Source organism: Habropoda laboriosa, unplaced genomic scaffold (assembly GCF_001263275.1).
Source record: "Habropoda laboriosa isolate 0110345459 unplaced genomic scaffold, ASM126327v1 scaffold102, whole genome shotgun sequence".
Classification (NCBI taxonomy): Eukaryota; Metazoa; Arthropoda; class Insecta; order Hymenoptera; family Apidae; genus Habropoda; species Habropoda laboriosa.
The window spans coordinates 1993058-2010518 of record NW_017100262.1 but is presented as its reverse complement, the minus strand read 5'-3'; the positions used below and the strand labels follow the sequence as shown (position 1 = coordinate 2010518).

At 42.2% G+C, this 17461-nt stretch overlaps 1 protein-coding gene across 1 annotated transcript in view; it reads right to left on the bottom strand.

Moving 5' to 3' along the window:
* Positions 1-17461, bottom strand: part of LOC108573001 (solute carrier family 12 member 7) — a 169240-nt gene that overhangs the window by 15764 nt on the left and 136015 nt on the right. The window contains 1 exon segment of the mRNA XM_017935348.1: positions 965-1047. Within this exon segment, the coding sequence (XP_017790837.1) occupies positions 965-1047 (83 nt within the window).

Sequence of the window (17461 nt, the reverse complement as noted above, 5' to 3'; positions counted from 1 at the left end):
GCTCTCTCAGAGCAAGGAGTCCTCCTAGCGAAGCTAGACAAAAGGGAGGGAAAAAAGCGCCGACGAAGGACAATGTTTCGGACAATAAAAAAAAAAAAAGAAGAAGATGCACACAACCGAGGAGGAATCCATTCGCGGTTGTTCGTTGAACGACAATTAAGCGAATTGCATACTCGAGCGAATTCAACCCCTCTCTCTTTCTCTCTCGCCTTTGCGTTTTAATGAAGGACCCTTCTTTGGAGAAAAGGGAGCCTCCGTCGTCCCAGTTTTCTTATCCGTTCGGGGAAAGTAACTGGAATTCGCGTGAATTCGTACTTCGAACCTTTCTTCCTCCCGATTTTTCCGCACCTTTCTGGGTGAAATTAGGTGCACTGTCGTTTGTGAGCATTGGGACACTCGTGAATTACGTCTCTTCGTTAAATTTAACGTCGTATATTCGTTATGTCTCAGAACTCTCGAATGAATAATTTTTTCGTGACTTCTGTGAGTGAAATAATTTTATATTAAACTTGCAGCGACTAAGAGACTTGCTTCGCATTCGATGAGCGTAGAATTCAACAGATTTCGGTAGATTTTAACAGAGTTCAGTAGATTTCAATATAATTCAGCAAATTTTGGCAAATTTCAGCAGAGTTCAGTAGATTTCAATAGATTTCAGTACAATTCCGTAGATTTTAACAGAGTTCGGTAGATTTCAACAGATTTCCGTACAATTCAGTAGATTTTAGTAGACTTTACCAGAGTTCGGTAGATTTCGATAAATCCCGGTAGAACTCAGTACGCTTCACGTTCAATAAGCGTCCTAATTAATACTTACGAACACGACTGTACTATACATCCGCGTACTCGTTCACTTGATGCCGGCGTATTCGAGGTAAATCACTCGCGACCGGATTTGTCGGGAGCATGTAACGCGGTTGAACATTGAAATGGACGTGAATCGGAGTGAAATATATTTACTTACACTGTAGAGGAAGAGATTCGTCTGGTATTCCACCTTCTTCTCGGAATTGCCGTCGCCATCTCCACCGGCGCCGCCGCCATCGCCTGCAACAAGAATAAATTTCTCCTGTAAATTTCCTCTCATTATTCCTCCGTGTAACTCGGTGCAAAGGGAGAAAAGAAAAAAACAAGGAATTATCTCTCTCGGGATTTATTTCCATTCCTTGGAAATGCAAAATATCCCTTAATACCGCAAAAAAAAGAAAACTTCCATCCTGACTTCTGATTTAAACGAAAAGGGAAGAAAAGCGGAACGAGGAAGATTCGTAGGAAAGTTCCATTTGTAGAATTAAAACTAAAAAAGGTAGAAAAAGAGAAAATGTGCTTTTTCTGATTTTTTTTTTAAGGGAAAATGTCGACAGGAGAATTAAGACAGAAACTCGAATGGACTAAACCCGGTAGAAGTGGTTGGATTGCCCCGAAGTTTGTTTCTCTATTGATTTGAATATCCGTCTAATAGAAGGGACGACCAAGTTTTAATAGAAATACGACGGAAGCGGGAACGCTTTAGTTAAAAAGTTTTAATAGGCGTCGAGAGGGAAGCACACGCTGATAGATTCCAGTTTGTTTGCAACTCGGGGATTGGCTTTTCCAACTGCGATATGTTTTTTTTTTCTTCCCTTCTTTTTCCATCCCCCTCCCCGCCAACCACGTCGATGTTCTTTTGTTTCCCTTTCAAACAGCAGAACCGCAGTCGCCAATTCGGCTCGTATCGAAATTCTGTCGAGCTTTTCTTTCCTACCGTGAACCAATTAATTGTAAACAAATAGACGGAGGCGAAACATTATTTTATTTGCCAAGCTCCGATTGGAAAAACCGAGGGAAAATTGGAGCAGCACGAAGCTTTGTGGCTTTTCATTCGAAAATTATGAAAAAAAAGAAAAAATAAGAAATTATTGAAAAATGCCGAAATTCGTTCAATTTGGAAGCACAATGGGAATTCTGACATTCGTTAAATTTGGAAATTCATTCGAAAATTATGAAAAAAAAGAAAAAATAAGAAATTATTGAAAAATGCCGAAATTCGTTAAATTTGGAAACACAATGGGAATTCTGACATTCGTTAAATTTGGAGCACAATGGGAATTCTAAAATTCGTTAAATTTGGAGCACAATGGGAATTCTAAAATTCGTTAAAGTTGGAAGCACAATGGGAATTCTGAAATTCGTTAAATTTGGAGCACAATGGGAATTCTGAAATTCGTTAAATTTGGAGCACAATGGGAATTCTAAAATTCGTTAAAGTTGGAAGCACAATAGGAATTCTAAAATTCGTTAAATTTGAAGCACAATGGGAATTCTGAAATTCGTTAAATTTGGAGCACAATGGGAATTTTGAAATTCGTTAAATTTGGAAACACAATGGGAATTCTGAAATTCGTTAAATTTGGAGCACAATGGGAATTCTGACATTCGTTAAATTTGGAGCACAATGGGAATTCTAAAATTCGTTAAATTTGGAAACACAATGGGAATTCTAAAATTTGTTAAATTTGGAAGCACAATGGGAATTCTGAAATTCGTTAAATTTGGAGCACAATGGGAATTCTAAAATTCGTTAAATTTGGAGCACAATGGGAATTCTAAAATTCGTTAAATTTGGAGCACAATGGGAATTCTAAAATTCGTTAAATTTGGAGCACAATAGGAGTTCAAAGTATTCCGTATTCAACGCGGGGAAAATAACGTCGAGTGTAATAAGAGGATAACAGATTTTTCCTACGTTTGTACAATGATAAGCTTGTACGAAGTATTTGCATGCATCCAGCGTAAAGACGATTCCGGGGGAATCTCACGTAACAGAAAGCTCTGTCCTTATCTTTATTCCAGACCGTAAAACGCTTCTCGCGTTACGACACGACGGAAAATAGCGCGATAACGGAAAAAGAGATCCGCGGACACGTAAGATTCCGTGGAAAATATCGCTCAGACGACGAGAATTCGCGTTAACGCCGATACCGAGGCAAGGATGCAACGATGCGTTCGTTCCAGCATGCATTTCTCGTGCTCATCCACGTGAAATTTATCTGCGTTCCTTCGCTGCCCCCGCGATAAAGGTAATAATAAGGAATCTGAAGTTTATGCAACGATATTCCGCAATGCACTCCTTTTCCTTCGGAGTGTCGTACTTATTTCCAACCATTCTTATATCTTTCGATATATTTTAGAGTACGTTTCCCAGTATTTTTTGGTCGCCGTGTGAATTTTCAGGAGATTTTCATCTATGCAAGGATTTAAGGTGGAAGAGTTCTATGGCTAGTAGTACAAGTCAATCATTCAGGTATCTTTAAGATAAATACATTCTAATAAAGTAATTACCATATGAATTTTCTGGAGATATTGGTTTGTGTAACAATTTAAAGTGGAAGAATTCAATTGCTAGTAGTACAAGTCAATCATTCTGGTAAACTACCTAAGGTACATTAACCTAAGAGTAATTCCTCACGTTTTGAAATATCTATTAGTACTACATTACCCTAATACACGATCACTTTTCCTCTACAACTTCCTACCAATCATTCTTATCTCAGAAAACTCGAAATCAAGTAGTGCAAGTCAACGCATCAGTCGCCACTCCTTAATTCCACGAAATTTTCAGTTTCCAATTTGTTCAGCCATCGAGAACGATGTTTATACGTACTATTAATCCTATTAGAACGAACGAAGTCGTGCAGATAGAGTAGAAGTGTTGCAGATAGAGTAGGAGTGTCGTAGATAGAGCAGGAGTGTTGTAGATAAAGCAGAAGTGTTGTGAGAGTCGTGCAGATAGAGTAGAAGTGTTGCAGATAGAGTAGGAGTGTCGTAGATAGAGCAGGAGTGTCGTAGATAGAGCAGAAGTGTTGTGAGAGTCGTGCAGATAGAGTAGAAGTGTTGCAGATAGAGTAGGAGTGTCGTAGATAGAGCAGGAGTGTCGTAGATAGAGCAGAAGTGTTGTGAGAGTCGTGCAGATAGAGTAGAAGTGTTGCAGATAGAGTAGGAGTGTCGTAGATAGAGCAGGAGTGTCGTAGATAGAGCAGAAGTGTTGTGAGAGTCGTGCAGATAGAGTAGAAGTGTTGCAGATAGAGTAGGAGTGTCGTAGATAGAGCAGGAGTGTCGTAGATAGAGCAGAAGTGTTGTGAGAGTCGTGCAGATAGAGTAGAAGTGTTGCAGATAGAGTAGGAGTGTCGTAGATAGAGCAGAAGTGTTGTGAGAGTCGTGCAGATAGAGTAGAAGTGTTGCAGATAGAGTAGGAGTGTCGTAGATAGAGCAGGAGTGTTGTAGATAAAGCAGAAGTGTTGTGAGAGTCGTGCAGATAGAGTAGAAGTGTTGCAGATAGAGTAGGAGTGTCGTAGATAGAGCAGAAGTGTTGTGAGAGTCGTGCAGATAGAGTAGAAGTGTTGCAGATAGAGTAGGAGTGTCGTAGATAGAGCAGGAGTGTTGTAGATAAAGCAGAAGTGTTGTGAGAGTCGTGCAGATAGAGTAGAAGTGTTGCAGATAGAGTAGGAGTGTCGTAGATAGAGCAGGAGTGTCGTAGATAGAGCAGAAGTGTTGTGAGAGTCGTGCAGATAGAGTAGAAGTGTTGCAGATAGAGTAGGAGTGTCGTAGATAGAGCAGGAGTGTCGTAGATAGAGCAGAAGTGTTGTGAGAGTCGTGCAGATAGAGTAGAAGTGTTGCAGATAGAGTAGGAGTGTCGTAGATAGAGCAGGAGTGTCGTAGATAGAGCAGAAGTGTTGTGAGAGTCGTGCAGATAGAGTAGAAGTGTTGCAGATAGAGTAGGAGTGTCGTAGATAGAGTAGGAGTGTCGTAGATAGAGCAGGAGTGTTGTAGATAAAGCAGAAGTGTTGTGAGAGTCGTGCAGATAGAGTAGAAGTGTTGCAGATAGAGTAGGAGTGTTGTAGATAGAGCAGGAGTGTTGTAGATAAAGCAGAAGTGTTGTGAGAGTCGTGCAGATAGAGTAGAAGTGTTGCAGATAGAGTAGGAGTGTTGTAGATAGAGCAGGAGTGTTGTAGATAAAGCAGAAGTGTTGTGAGAGTCGTGCAGATAGAGTAGAAGTGTTGCAGATAGAGTAGGAGTGTCGTAGATAGAGCAGGAGTGTCGTAGATAGAGCAGGAGTGTTGTAGATAGAGCAGAAGTGTTGTAAGTGTCGTCAGGGAATTGCAGATAGAGCAGGAGTGTTGTAAGAGTTATGCAGATAGAGTAGGAGTGTCGTAGATAGAGCAGGAGTGTCGTAGATAGAGCAGAAGTGTTGTGAGAGTCGTGCAGATAGAGTAGAAGTGTTGCAGATAGAGTAGGAGTGTCGTAGATAGAGTAGGAGTGTCGTAGATAGAGTAGGAGTGTCGTAGATAGAGTAGGAGTGTCGTAGATAGAGCAGGAGTGTTGTAAGAGTCGTCAGAGAATTGCAGATAGAGCAGGAGTGTTGTAAGAGTCGTCAGAGAATTGCAGATAGAGTAGGAGTGTTGTAGATAGAGTAGGAGTGTCGTAGATAGAGCAGGAGTGTTGTAAGAGTCGTCAGAGAATTGCAGATAGAGCAGGAGTGTTGTAAGAGTCGTGCAGATAGAGTAGAAGTGTTGCAGATAGAGTAGGAGTGTTGTAGATAGAGCAGGAGTGTTGTAGATAAAGCAGAAGTGTTGTGAGAGTCGTGCAGATAGAGTAGAAGTGTTGCAGATAGAGTAGGAGTGTCGTAGATAAAGCAGGAGTGTTGTAGATAAAGCACAGGTGTTGTAAGAGTCGTCAGAGTATTCTAGATAAAGCAGGAGTGTTGTAAGGGTTATGCAGATAGAGTAGAAGTGTTGCAGATAGAGTAGGAGTGTCGTAGATAGAGCAGGATTGTCGTAGATAGAGCAGAGGTGTTGTAAGAGTCATGCAGATAGAGTAGAAGTGTTGCAGATAGAGTCAGTGTTAGAGAGAGCACAAGTGCTGTAACAGACTTGGAGACACAATATTGTAGATAGAGTACAACTGTTATTAGAGTTGCCTAACAGTTGTCAAATTACTATTACATCCATTTATCACATTACATTATAACTATTATATGAAAAACACTTAACAACACAAATTCTACACCTCGCTACATCTCGCAGAGATGCATCCAGCGAAGAGAGAAAAATTTCTCAGGGAACCACTTCGATCGGTATGATAATGAGATTCTTAAGCGGATCTCGAGCTCGAGAACTGTATAGCAATTAGGAATGGGCTTCGATATTCGAATACAAGCTGAACGAAGCAACAACCAAGGTGGGGATGGAAAAGAGAGACTCGGTTGCAATTGGAACAATTTAAAAAGTAGGCCGGTCAATATTAACTTGCTGATTTGTTTCTTTGTTCCTTTGCGCGGCTGTATTCTTCTCGTTATTCCGTAAACGGCAACCGGGTATCGAGTATCGTCTATGAAATTTCGTCCCACTTCCAATCTAAATGAATTTATATCGAACGAATCATTTTCCAATCCTTTTATCACGTCTACTTAAAATTTCGCTCATTCCTTTTTACGAACGAAAAGTCGTCTTTCAGCCTTTACGTACGCGTAAAGTTCTACAACCAGAATTTGACGGACGAGAGAGGGACCTTTCGGCCGGATAACAGTGGACGATGAAAGGGTTCGAAGGAAATTGGCGGCGTGTCCCGGGGAAACTTCAGAACGCCAAATGCTGATTCGGCTACTTTAATCCGTGCAGTTTCTTTGTCGCTCGCAGCAGTTTCTCCGTTAAACAGGACACGGAGGCAGGGACACGTGACGAAGTGCATCGAGGAATACGGTTACGGTGGTGACTGTATAGAAAAGCTCCTCGAACGTTCGAGCAGACGTCGATTTGCTTTTCCAATTCCCCCTTCTTTATCGTACAGCTTTCCACTGTTGGTCAACCTCTCGAGTGCGTCTTTCTTCCTCCAGTTTCCGTTCCCTGCTTCCTTTCAACCCTGATCCACCCTTTGTCCAGTTCTTCGATTTTTCCCTATATACATCCCCTTTGATAAGCGTTAAGATATTTTCTCGATATCGAGCAAACCTCGCCGGTCGTTACAAAAATATTCAAATCCTTAAAGAAAGTATCCTGTATATATTTCTTCACGATTTTCGTGAAACCTTAAATATACTGTTTATTTTATGGCAGAAAAACGAGCGTTCTATTTATTTGCTGTATAATTAAACCTCGAAGGGAGCGGTTTTTTTAATCCTGCTCGAAGGAGATTTAATTGAGACTCGATGGAGGATTAACTAGCAGTCTAGCGGTTGGTCGGAGCGCTGATTAATTCAGGTACAAACCGGAGGAACAATCTAGCGGATGGTGGCGATGGCGTCTTGCGGTTACTCGAAATTCAGTTACTTCTTGCGAGGCGCGCTTTAACTTGGCACGGAACATTGTTAACCGGAACTCGGCGCAACGACGTTCATTAGGATCTTCCAATTTCGGCAGAATCACTCCGACTGTTCTCCGTTCTACAATTATTGCCGCGTCAAAACTTCGAATTCGCGAAACAATAATCATCCGAAAACTGTGTTCCACAATTTCTGCGTAGCTTCGCTTATAAAATGAAACCTCTTTCACCCTTCGAAACCATTCAAATTTTCTCGTATCATAGTTAGAGAACATAGTTGTTTGATCTGTTTCAAGTGGTACAAATTTACCACAACTGTTTCGCCAACAAACGGAAAATAATAATTAAACCTAATCGTAAAACACTACTTCCTCAATAAAAATGAATCAACACAAATTTTGTCACCGCTTCAAAAGTAAAAATCGTGTAAAAAAAAATCTGACGTTCTTCCAGAATTTTTTATTAAGCAAGTACGTAAACTATCGTATTTTTAATTCCTACATAAATTGACTCTTATGTTCGGCTACAGTAATTAATTTTTTCACTAAAAAATATCGATCACGTATCACAGTTACAGCAGCTAATTGAAACACAGAGGAGCGATCGTTTCACCGCGCATTTCGCCTATTTACTTCGTTTCCCCTGGTGCAAACTGGAAACGCAGCGTGTACCTCCCGCCGCTAATTATATTAATCGTGTTTGCTCCTTCTATTACACGCTCCTCGATCGTGGGCCGCGACTGGAACGCGGTTAAAAGCCAGCGAGCCCTAATTACGGTGCACTGAGATATCGACAATAAGCGCGGCCGGAGCACAGGGTAAACACGCGCGAATCGCATTTCGAGGGAGCGAGCGAGGAAGAGCAAGAGGAGGAGGAACGAACGAGTGGGGATTTAATTAGAACGCAGATTCAACGAGAATAGGGTATCGGTTTTACAATTGTTGCGGTCAATGTTTAATATCAATTCCGGCCAATTTGCTCGGACGACCGATCGATTGTTTAACGCGCCCGGACGAAATGGACAAGAATGCAGGGCTCGTTGTTACCGACGAGATCGCTAATTACGGAGCCACCATATGAATTTTCTGGAGATATTGGTTTGTGTAACAATTTAAAGTGGAAGAATTCAATTGCTAGTAGTACAAGTCAATCATTCTGGTAAACTACCTAAGGTACATTAACCTAAGAGTAATTCCTCACGTTTTGAAATATCTATTAGTACTACATTACCCTAATACACGATCACTTTTCCTCTACAACTTCCTACCAATCATTCTTATCTCAGAAAACTCGAAATCAAGTAGTGCAAGTCAACGCATCAGTCGCCACTCCTTAATTCCACGAAATTTTCAGTTTCCAATTTGTTCAGCCATCGAGAACGATGTTTATACGTACTATTAATCCTATTAGAACGAACGAACGTGTCGCTGAAACGGACAGAGAAGAATGGAGGCTGCAAGAGTCGAGACGAAAAAAAAAAAAGGGTTCTCGCTATTGGTAGACGTATGGAAAAATTGGCGTGCACCGTGTCCCGATTGATACATCGATCGATGGTTCGCTGCGGAGGCAAAGCAGGGTCCGCAGAGGCGTCCCGACGTGCCTCGACGTCGAATCGACGCCCGCCACTTCCGCGGCCAACGTATTTCTGCCCGCAATAACGAATTACGTGCGAGCACGTTTCAATCCGGCCGAGCGCTCGTCGTGAATTCCGCGAGCGTTCTCGCCGCTGACATTTCTTGTTTTCGACCCGACTGGCATCGCCTCCGCCCCACGCCTCGCAGAACCGCATGGAAAACCGTGGAGAAATGGAGCAACGCTGATTCGCTATAATCTCCAGTGGTTTCCCGTGTTAGAGCTTCACGTGAAACGTATTCACGCTTGTTTGTAAATTTGCCACCTCGACACTTCGCCGTCCAAGATTTTTCTGCTACAGAGAAACAGCAGACTGAAGCTCTTCTGTTAAAAAGTTGACGAAATATATTGAAACTTACGGATTGAAAATGGTAGGATTTAATTGCTTTATTTTTAGTTTGAACGAGACTTTGTTATCATTTGTTGAAAGTTAATTCTTTTAAACTATTTCGTTGGTTAAACCTCTGGCATATGGATAATTAGGAAAGAAACGAAGGAAATACCTTGTCGAATCTGTGAGAAGATTTCTATAAAGTGTGAACGATTTATAGAGGCCTATAGATCGATCTGTTCTCCTGGAAAATTCGACTGGATCAGACGTGTGAACGGTATTAAACTAAAAGGTTAAAATAGAGCAGTGCAGAATTCTGTAGAACGAGTGCTTGGAGAAAAATGGATACTTAACAGAATTGTAGGGTGAAATGGTCGAGGGGAAATTGTTCATTCTCAGAAGGATTCCAAGGAAGTTAAGTTCTCTGCAATTTCGTCGAAAGGATTTTATAAAGTCGGAGTATATCTGTCAGGAGAAATTTAAGACGAAAGGATAAGATTCCTAGTCACTCGAAGCAATCTAGGGAATTTCCTTCGGTTCTCTCTTTCCCGAGTCGAATCGAGATAGAATTCCTTTGATCGTCGCAGCGGGAAAGGAACACCGGAAAGAACAGCAGTTTTCAGAGTCGAAATCGTGTCACGCCGAAATAGTACTCGCCCTCTCTCTCTCTCTTAGAAACGCTTCTCTTCTTCTTCTCTTCCTCTTAGGGAATTTTCATCGAGTCGGGCGCGATCAAGCGGAACTCTATCGATCTTCGACATCGCAAAAAGTCGAGGCAGGGAAGAACTTTCTTCGCGCGGAAGAAGCTTGGCGGAAGGGAAACAGGCCGAACATCCCTATTTTCACCGCTTGTTTTCCTTTTTCTCTCGCTCCCCTATGGGCGGGGCGGGAAAGTTACGGAGGAAAACAAGAAAAGTTGCGTCGAACAGCAGCGTGAAAAATAGATTTCTATCCGGGGGAGAAATATTCCCTCTCGACGCTCGTGGGCTAGTTACCTTTGTTGCGTCGTAGAAATGTTTTACTTCTTTGTACGTAGTTTTAACAGGCGCACGACGAACGTTGTAAAATTAGATTGAAAGATAGAGTCGTTAAAAAGCCGCAGATAGAGGCAGAGTCGCAGATAGAGTAGGAGTGTTGTAGATAGAGCAGGAGTGTTGTAGATAGAGCAGAAGTGTTGTAAGAGCCGTCAGAGAATTGCAGATAGAGCAGGAGTGTTGTAAGAGTTATGCAGATAGAGTAGAAGTGTTGCAGTTAGAGTAGGAATGTTCTAGATAGAGTAGGAGTGTCGTAGATAGAGCAGAAGTGTTGTGAGAGTCGTGCAAATAGAGTAGAAGTGCTGCAGATGGAGTAGGAGTGTCGTAGATAGAGCAGGAGTGTCGTAGATAGAGCAGGAGTGTTGTAGATAGAGCAGAAGTGTTGTAAGTGTCGTCAGGGAATTGCAGATAGAGCAGGAGTGTTGTAAGAGTTATGCAGATAGAGTAGGAGTGTCGTAGATAGAGCAGGAGTGTCGTAGATAGAGCAGGAGTGTCGTAGATAGAGCAGAAGTGTTGTGAGAGTCGTGCAGATAGAGTAGAAGTGTTGCAGATAGAGTAGGAGTGTCGTAGATAGAGCAGGATTGTCGTAGATAGAGCAGAGGTGTTGTAAGAGTCATGCAGATAGAGTAGAAGTGTTGCAGATAGAGTCAGTGTTAGAGAGAGCACAAGTGCTGTAACAGAGTTGGAGACACAATATTGTAGATAGAGTACAACTGTTATTAGAGTTGCCTAACAGTTGTCAAATTACTATTACATCCATTTATCACATTACATTATAACTATTATATGAAAAACACTTAACAACACAAATTCTACACCTCGCTACATCTCGCAGAGATGCATCCAGCGAAGAGAGAAAAATTTCTCAGGGAACCACTTCGATCGGTATGATAATGAGATTCTTAAGCGGATCTCGAGCTCGAGAACTGTATAGCAATTAGGAATGGGCTTCGATATTCGAATACAAGCTGAACGAAGCAACAACCAAGGTGGGGATGGAAAAGAGAGACTCGGTTGCAATTGGAACAATTTAAAAAGTAGGCCGGTCAATATTAACTTGCTGATTTGTTTCTTTGTTCCTTTGCGCGGCTGTATTCTTCTCGTTATTCCGTAAACGGCAACCGGGTATCGAGTATCGTCTATGAAATTTCGTCCCACTTCCAATCTAAATGAATTTATATCGAACGAATCATTTTCCAATCCTTTTATCACGTCTACTTAAAATTTCGCTCATTCCTTTTTACGAACGAAAAGTCGTCTTTCAGCCTTTACGTACGCGTAAAGTTCTACAACCAGAATTTGACGGACGAGAGAGGGACCTTTCGGCCGGATAACAGTGGACGATGAAAGGGTTCGAAGGAAATTGGCGGCGTGTCCCGGGGAAACTTCAGAACGCCAAATGCTGATTCGGCTACTTTAATCCGTGCAGTTTCTTTGTCGCTCGCAGCAGTTTCTCCGTTAAACAGGACACGGAGGCAGGGACACGTGACGAAGTGCATCGAGGAATACGGTTACGGTGGTGACTGTATAGAAAAGCTCCTCGAACGTTCGAGCAGACGTCGATTTGCTTTTCCAATTCCCCCTTCTTTATCGTACAGCTTTCCACTGTTGGTCAACCTCTCGAGTGCGTCTTTCTTCCTCCAGTTTCCGTTCCCTGCTTCCTTTCAACCCTGATCCACCCTTTGTCCAGTTCTTCGATTTTTCCCTATATACATCCCCTTTGATAAGCGTTAAGATATTTTCTCGATATCGAGCAAACCTCGCCGGTCGTTACAAAAATATTCAAATCCTTAAAGAAAGTATCCTGTATATATTTCTTCACGATTTTCGTGAAACCTTAAATATACTGTTTATTTTATGGCAGAAAAACGAGCGTTCTATTTATTTGCTGTATAATTAAACCTCGAAGGGAGCGGTTTTTTTAATCCTGCTCGAAGGAGATTTAATTGAGACTCGATGGAGGATTAACTAGCAGTCTAGCGGTTGGTCGGAGCGCTGATTAATTCAGGTACAAACCGGAGGAACAATCTAGCGGATGGTGGCGATGGCGTCTTGCGGTTACTCGAAATTCAGTTACTTCTTGCGAGGCGCGCTTTAACTTGGCACGGAACATTGTTAACCGGAACTCGGCGCAACGACGTTCATTAGGATCTTCCAATTTCGGCAGAATCACTCCGACTGTTCTCCGTTCTACAATTATTGCCGCGTCAAAACTTCGAATTCGCGAAACAATAATCATCCGAAAACTGTGTTCCACAATTTCTGCGTAGCTTCGCTTATAAAATGAAACCTCTTTCACCCTTCGAAACCATTCAAATTTTCTCGTATCATAGTTAGAGAACATAGTTGTTTGATCTGTTTCAAGTGGTACAAATTTACCACAACTGTTTCGCCAACAAACGGAAAATAATAATTAAACCTAATCGTAAAACACTACTTCCTCAATAAAAATGAATCAACACAAATTTTGTCACCGCTTCAAAAGTAAAAATCGTGTAAAAAAAAATCTAACGTTCTTCCAGAATTTTTTATTAAGAAAGTACGTAAACTATCGTATTTTTAATTCCTACATAAATTGACTCTTATGTTCGGCTACAGTAATTAATTTTTTCACTAAAAAATATCGATCACGTATCACAGTTACAGCAGCTAATTGAAACACAGAGGAGCGATCGTTTCACCGCGCATTTCGCCTATTTACTTCGTTTCCCCTGGTGCAAACTGGAAACGCAGCGTGTACCTCCCGCCGCTAATTATATTAATCGTGTTTGCTCCTTCTATTACACGCTCCTCGATCGTGGGCCGCGACTGGAACGCGGTTAAAAGCCAGCGAGCCCTAATTACGGTGCACTGAGATATCGACAATAAGCGCGGCCGGAGCACAGGGTAAACACGCGCGAATCGCATTTCGAGGGAGCGAGCGAGGAAGAGCAAGAGGAGGAGGAACGAACGAGTGGGGATTTAATTAGAACGCAGATTCAACGAGAATAGGGTATCGGTTTTACAATTGTTGCGGTCAATGTTTAATATCAATTCCGGCCAATTTGCTCGGACGACCGATCGATTGTTTAACGCGCCCGGACGAAATGGACAAGAATGCAGGGCTCGTTGTTACCGACGAGATCGCTAATTACGGAGCCGCGTTTAATATTAACCGCGAGCCGTTTTATCAACCAGCTATTTATCTCCCGATGTTTCATTTATAATTCGAGAGTATTCAATTCTATCGGTTCGAACGAATCGCCGACGTTACTCGTCGGCTGTTTTACTTCGTTAACGAGCTATTCACGTTGATTCGCCATTTGTAAATCGAACGCGGGGAGAAGTAAGACGATCGAGAGTACGCTGGAAATTTCGTTTCGTAGCTGAGATTGGCAGGCTGATGGAGTTCTCGGGGAGAGCTCAGTTTGTATATCGAGACGTCGAGATTGTTCCTCTCTTGAGATCCATTGACGGGCGCCATTTCTCGCTGCGGCTTACGTAACCGCCAGAAACGCAATTTCGTTAAGAAGTATATATAGAGAGAGAGTGTGTGTAAACACTCGGATACGAGTTACCCTAAGTGGCTGAACTCGCGGAGACGGGCTTCAAACGCGATTAATTCACCGTCTTACGTCCCTCAGCTCTTGATTGATTTTGCCCAAGGGGGACGTCGAGGCGAAAATTCGGGACACGGTGTAATTTCCCCCGGCAATTTCTCACCAAAACACGTCTATTAAATACTAAAAGTTCGAGGAAAGATGAATTTTCGAAAGAAGTTTCACAATTCTCCGATTTAATTTTTGAAGACCTTGAGCGTACGAAACATCGAAACAGGCTATAGCGGGCGAGGTTCGGCAACTACCTCGAGGCAGTAACGTCGACTGCGTTTACGAGCCTCCGTAGAAACGACTATATTCGTCGAATTTCACACGTGTACCGTAAACAACGACGGAAACTCGTCGCGTATACTACTCAAACGTGGATTTTCCTCCGCGATAGTTACCAACTTCCTCAATCTGTACCAACATCGCCTCGAGCGTTGCATTTGCACGCGATCAACAACTCCCACAGCTCGAGTAACTGTGACACCGTCTACGATAGCAGTTTCAAGTGTAGAAATACTTTGAAAATAGAAGCTCTGGAGGAAGATTGAAAATTTCAGTTGTTTTCTTTTTTGCTGCACGGTGAGAAGGGCGAATCTTTAGCGCGGATCTGCGATTCTGGAGGGAGACGGCGGTGATTCAACTAAACCAGAGCATCGGGGTCAAGGGACTGGAAGAACTCGATTCTTCGGTAGATTCGAGCCAGATACGGGATCGAGCAATTGGAACGCGAACGATAACGGGGCAAAAGCACCGGAGGAGTTGGAACACTCGAGGGGGATCGAGACGGCGAGGACATTTGCCAAAGCGAGACTTCGCGTCGCGAATTAAGCAGACGATGCACTGACCGATAGAAATACGGTTACCTTCTATTTTCAACAGCCCCGAGATTTATCGCGAGGATTACGTGTCACTCGGACAGTATTTTAAATCGCGTTTCACCGGAGATTTTGCCGTAGGACCGTTCGAATTCTGATTGTTACCAGTGGAAATTGAGGGAGGAATTGTTTGGAGAGTATACGCGAAGCCGTGAGAGGTTTAATTTCTGCTCTTCAGTGGAATCCCTTCAGAACTAGGTTTTCGGGGATTTAATCCTATTGTGATGAAGTTTGATGGAAATATGGAATTTTAGAGATCACCGGAGATTTTGCCGTAGGACCGTTCGAATTCTGATTGTTACCAGTGGAAATTGAGGGAGGAATTGTTTGGAGAGTATACGCGAAGCCGTGAGAGGTTTAATTTCTGCTCTTCAGTGGAATCCCTTCAGAACTAGGTTTTCGGGGATTTAATCCTATTGTGATGAAGTTTGATGGAAATATGGAATTTTAGAGAGATGAATTTCGAAATATGAAGAATTTTAAATTTTTGGAAAGGAAGTTTGAGCTTTGGAAAGTGTCGATTTGTGTTGAAATTTGGGTTTGGGGGATTTAATCCTATTGTGATGAAGTTTGATGAGAATGTGAAATTTTAGAAGGATGAATTTTGAAATATGAAGAATTTTTAATTTTTGGAAGGGAAGTTTGAGCTTTGGAAAGTGTCGATTTGTGTTGAAATTTGGGTTTGGGGGATTTAATCCTATTGTGATGAAGTTTGATGGAAATGTGGAACTTTCGAGAGATGAATTTTGAAATTTTTGGAAACATGAAGAATTTGGAATTTTCTGAAAGCAAATTTAAACTGTGGAATCTAATTCTAATGAAAATGTGGAATTGTGGAGAGATAAATTTTGAAATTTTTGGAAAGACGAAGAATCTAAAATTTTTTGAAAGGAAGTTTGAACCTTGGAAAGTGTTGATTCGCGTTGAGATTGATTTAACCGAGTCTAACTGCGTTCAGCTCGAAGCTTTTGCAATTGTTTCGAGTATTTAATTTCGCAACGGCGGTGTCTGAAATTTTCGAGGAAAGTATGCCGAATTTTCGACGGTATGCACAGTAGTCCGAGGTTTCTCGGAATCGTGATCGATTTAATTGCTGTCCTCCGCTTCTACGATCGCGTGGAATCCGCGCGATCTGTCGCGTAATTACTTACGTATGCCCCGTTATATCGAATCGGCTCGAACCGGATACAGCGTGACCCGAATGAGGTCTGAAAGCTGAGACTAACGAACGATCATTCCGCGTTTCCACTCTGTGCATTCTTCTGTTCTCCTTAATTGACACAACGATGCATCATTCAACGAATTTTTGCACCACTTAAGTCTATCTTTAAGAAGAATTTCAACAACTCGAAAGGTTTCCTTCGTTACCATCAATTTTATCCTCACTCTAGATAATAAAACACTCGCTCCTTTTATTAAGAGGGGCGTTCAGTTCGAAAGTGTCGAGAAATCGAGTTTCTTTTTGGTAAATTGAAAGTGTAACAATGCAAAACTATGATTTTCACGAATAAATTCATTTGTTTCTTGGAACTGATTTCTTTAAGAGAAAAATTGACTTTGAAGTTTTCTTTCTTCTTCTGCCAGAAGTCAACGAACAACGATATTTGAAATTTCCTGCTTTCAAATCACTTCGAAAGGTGCCAGACTACACGTCAATCGGTGCTAACTTAAAGTCCAAAATCATCAATGAAAAACTTCAAAATTACATTCAAAAAAATTGTCTTATTACAGTCTAAGAACGCCTCTTTCTACTAAAACAAGAAACATCCAGATATCTTCACTAGTTTATCAAAAAAAAATTCTCAAAGTTCGCCGATTTTTCGATCTATCAAACTGCCCTCCTCAAAAAGCATTCCAACAAACACAAACACCGCCTTGAAACCCTTTGAAACGCCTTCGCGCAGAAACCTAGCGCGAGGAATCTCATTTCATCCCTATCTGGCTATACTACGATGCTTATTCTCTTCGTTAAAAATCCAAATCGGACATTCTTCGCGATCAACAAAGCGCGACGTTGCTTTGAAACGCTTTTGAAGCGGGTCCCGAGGGGGGAAGCGGCGGGAAAAATCAGCGGGCAATCCATGAGAATAGGTAGCGAACGAGGGGTGAAAAGCAAGGTGTATGCGTGCGCGCGCGTCACAAGCTTAAAAGCAAATGGTAACAATGCCGGGCGTGTCCCGGTTGGTCGGTGTCCTAATTTCGACGGCTCGCTCGGGACGACGATAAATCGCGCGCTCCGGGACCAACGACGACGACGACGCCGGGCGTCGCGACGATATTATTCCTTCGTTCGACTTTATTACGACGGTAGTCAGGTGGCGATTATCGGCAGGCCGGCTGATCTACGCGATCGTGCGCGATCTACGCGTCGCGACAGACACCTTTGTCAATGTTTGCGGTTAAGAGGTCAAGGGTTGAATATTTGGGGACGAAGATTCCGGAAGATTGAGGGATACTGGGATGATACTCTTCAGGGACATTGGTAGATATTTGTTTAAGTAGAGATAGATTAACCATTTGGTATAGAAAGGTAAATGAGAATTGGGGGTTCGAAACGTGGATCGCGGATCTTTTATGAAAATTCCAGGGAGAGAACGATCGTAGTCCTTTCGAAATTAAAATTCAGATTTTAGAATAGTGTAACTTTAACTTAGTGTACTGTTAGGATCAACACGAATTTCCACCACTCCTTACACTACGGGGTGA